The sequence below is a fragment of the Buceros rhinoceros genome, unplaced genomic scaffold, assembly GCF_000710305.1.
Source record: "Buceros rhinoceros silvestris isolate BGI_N320 unplaced genomic scaffold, ASM71030v1 scaffold41873, whole genome shotgun sequence".
In the NCBI taxonomy this organism is placed as follows: domain Eukaryota; kingdom Metazoa; phylum Chordata; class Aves; order Bucerotiformes; family Bucerotidae; genus Buceros; species Buceros rhinoceros.
The window spans coordinates 1-3,897 of NW_010406088.1; the positions used below are offsets into that span (position 1 = coordinate 1).

The 3,897-nt window shown below is 42.0% G+C and overlaps 1 protein-coding gene across 1 annotated transcript in view; it reads right to left on the minus strand.

Moving 5' to 3' along the window:
* Positions 1 to 795: 795 nt before the first annotated feature.
* LOC104491513 (zonadhesin-like) overlaps positions 796 to 3,897 on the minus strand; it is a gene marked incomplete at both ends in the record, with an annotated part of 16,839 nt that continues 13,737 nt past the window's right edge. Inside the window, 2 exons of the mRNA XM_010133950.1 lie at positions 796 to 995; positions 1,890 to 2,020. Of these exons, the coding sequence (XP_010132252.1) occupies positions 796 to 995; positions 1,890 to 2,020 (331 nt within the window). The remainder of the gene's footprint in view (positions 996 to 1,889; positions 2,021 to 3,897) is intronic.

Genomic DNA, 3,897 nt, shown 5'->3' on the forward strand with positions numbered 1-3,897 from the left:
CCGCGACACTAATCCAGCTTTTTGAAACAAGGATGGCCCAAGAAAGAAGGTAAAAGAAGAGTTTGGGACAGGAGATCCTAGCCTCATGTGGGGTACATGTGCAACCAACAGTGTCTAACTGTTGCTGGAGATGAGAGAGTGGTGGGTGCATCACATCATGCCTCCAAGGCAATGTGGAAATGGTGTGTGCCATTTCTCTGGCAAGTGCCAGCTTTTCATAGTAAGAGTGTCCTTCCTCCCACAGAACAATCTTCACTGGCTTAAGCCTTTCCTGTACCTTATCTTTAGTGTTAAAACAGAAATTATGAAGCTATTTTATCCTGCAGCGACAATGGAGGATTCCCTGTGTTCCCTAGAATCCAGCCTTCTTGGGGCTCTCTTCATGTCATAGTCAACACTACAGACTCTCAACACTGCCTGTACTACTCCTCACTGGGAGGAGAGGGACCACAGCGACCAACAGAATTTTGCTGTAACTGGTGTGTTGTAAACTTTGGTGCCTAAATAGCCTTGAGGCTATTTAGCATAATAAAGGTGAAGACTTAACATGGAGGACAGAGTGTAATCATATCCTTCTGGAAGTGCCTGCCTTGAGTATTCTGACAGAGAGTTTCAGAGGCAGACCAAGCAGTCTCCTCTCATCCCTTCTTACAGGGACCAGAATTTTATTAAACAATTTCTCTTTTTTTCTAATGCAAATTACATGCTGAGGAGAATGAGGTGATTGTAAAAATATTTAGGAGAAGAAAATATTTTTTGGTGCTGCGGGAGCTGTCTGACCCACAGAGACTGTACCTCGTAATATCTGTCAAGGTATGTGCAGCCGCATTGTTTGTAAGGCACACACTCATCATCACTGAGAACATAGCCAGGGAGACATTCGCAGCCTTCAACACAAGGTGATTCACACTCAGAGGGGCTGGTGAAGTCGCTGCAGGACGCTGGGCATGCAGACATGCATGAGCTGTAGTTGCTGTTGGCGGGGCATGATATACCTGTAAGAACAAGGAGCATCCAGTTATAGCAGGCTGCTGTGCATTACTTCCCAATGTCCTTGGAGATTCAGAGGACGTTACCATTTTGTGGGAGGCAATACGAAGAACATGCACACACAGAGATGGGCGTACATATATAATTGAACTGAAGTTGTAACTAACACACTCCAAAGTCAGGAAGTGCAACATCAAAGCTATTTGTACGCTGTGCTCTCATTCCTGGTGTTCACTGATCTCAAGTAACTTCTCACACACTCAGGGCAGCAATCCCTGTGAGTACCAGAACTGTTTCACAGCTCTGGGAGCTGTGTTTCACCAGAAATACAAAGTCATCTAACATGGGTTTGATGAATCTTCCAACTTAAGAAAAACAAGGAAAAACTAGGAAAAAAAGGTTTGAGGTAATTATGTTTTATTTCAGCATTTTTTAGCCTGAAAGATTGGGAGTTTTCAGCTGAATCTTTTTTATCTTGAAATTTCACAGGCAAAAAAAAAAAAAAAGAGCATTACTATATTTTGTAGATTTAAAAAGAGATGGAAATGAAATGTTTTTCCTTCAGATTTGCAGCTTGTGATGGTCTCCAAAATTTTAACTTTTTTGCTTAGCTGGTAATGGGGATGGTTTTTTTCTGTTTCTAAACTTCTGGCGACAGGAGTCGTTAGAAAGCTCTAAGTATCTTTCTAAGCTGGGGTTGAAGCTATGAAAGTCAGTGTAGGACACAGAAAAAGAGGCCAGAGGGCCAAGTTTGTGTGCTGAACAGTGATTAAGTGTGAATCAACATGCTTTTACTCCCTGAGAAACTTTGATATATGATGTGTCTAGGAAAAGCCTTGAATCTCAGATTTTGAGTCCTTTAGGCAGAAATCACACTTTTTGGTTCTTCCTGTGCTTACCACAAACTGTCTGTTGCCTCCAGCCTTCCATGGTGACTCCTTGCTGTTGACAAGCCAGCACATATTCCTCCAGACTGCGACATAAGGTAGCATCCTCATCCCCGGTCTCACACAGATCAAACAGGCAGCTCCTATGTGCAACATGAGAAAGCATTCACTCCTGAGACCTTAGTTATTGTTTATTTCCAGCTACTTTTCTGTCTGTCTCTGAGTAAGTTCAGTTTCCCGGTATCTATCTGACAAGAAAACTGAGGAATAAAAAAACCACCAGCCACATGACTGGGAAGATCAGGTAATTTGTTATGCAGTTGCTGCTAACATGCGAGGTGGTGGTGTATGAGCAGGCAATAAACAGGTACCCACCTGACTGCTTGTCACAGTAAGTTATTCTTTGCTACCTGCATCTGTTCTGGGCTAGCATGGCTGCATGTTGCTTACAGAGCACGTTATAGCTGGACTACACACTTTGGTAATACATGGGAGCCCTCCCCATGTCCATATGCCTTGAATATTGACACAGAATTCATTTTACCCAGTGTTTGTTTGCCAGTACTATCTTCTCAGCTTTGCTTATCATCTCAATATCCATGGCCTCATTTTCAGAGGCATTGAGATCTGAGATTGATGGGATCTGCAAGTATGCCGCACCTCAGAAAAGTCAGGCAACCACTGGGAAGGTAGAACAGGCTGCGCAACCAAATTCTAGAGCGAGCAGTAAAGTAGACTTATGCTAAGAATCAGGATATATACACCGAAGCCAGAGGTCTAGTTTATTTGGCTTAGGATACCTTCGCGTTCTCCTCTCAGCTAAGAGGGACTTTGAGGTGGGCATTATCTCTTTAAACATTAGGTCCAACTCTATGACTAACGAAAACCGGCAACTACTTGGCAATTTGTGACTGATAATGACAAATGTGAAGATGAATCAACAGGTTTCATACTCCTCGAAATTAGGGGTGTGTAGGAGGCCAGAGCAGCCTTGAAACACAGCAGAGGAAACTTTCTTGAAGATACCAGGTTAAGTACTCCTCAGTTTTTTTCAACTTCTCCATGAAAGATTCAAGTGTCACTGACAGCTTCAGCCTTTGTGGCTATAACATGGAGCTAGATTTTATGAAGCTAGAATTGCTTAAGGGAAACTAACAGATGCAGCTACTATATTCTCACTGAACGTGGCTGAGAACTGTAAGCACACCAGAAAGCCCAGCCTACAGGTATCATGCTGCTTTATCTGTGTAGGAAAAGAGGAAAGTGACTTTCCAGAGCTAACAGAAAAAAGAAACACTAAATAGTTGCAAAGACAGATCGTCATAATTATTTAAAAATAAATAAAGGAATTTAAACATATCAGTAATGGAACCACTGGGCCCAGATCTCCAAAGACACTAACTATCCTCTGTTCCTGTTAATATCCAGGGGACTGTAAATGCAAAGTTCTTGTCACAAACTAGTGCCAAAATGATTTTGAAAATGGAGAGAACAATTGTTTTCCACAGAGACTTACGTGAAATAGAAATCTGGTGAGACTGTAGAATGGCACTTTACGAAAGGACCATTCAAGTCATTCAGGATTTGACATCTTGAACTTTTGTTTACTTGCCACAGCTTATTTTCATCACAGCCTTGGAAGAGCCCTGGATCTGGTTGCTCCTCAGACTCACCTTCTGAGCTGACATCTCGTCTGTAAATCAAGTTATTACGAAACCATCAGTTCTGTACAGAGGTACATCCAACATTCATGGTACTACTCTAAGTGACACCTCAAGAGTAAGCTTTTTTCTTTCTCATGATTTATCCTGAATGGAAAGGAGATAGATAAAGCAAATCAAAGATGTACTGGAGCACTTCCTGCCATCTCAGAGATTTATAGGTATTTAAATCAAAAAGGATATCTGTAATTATCTCTGGAAATTCTGCAACACAGACTTCATCCAATGCCTCCTTCATCCAGCCTGAATAGAATTTGGATGTTAGTCAGAATGATGTCACTGGAGTAGGCCACTCTTTC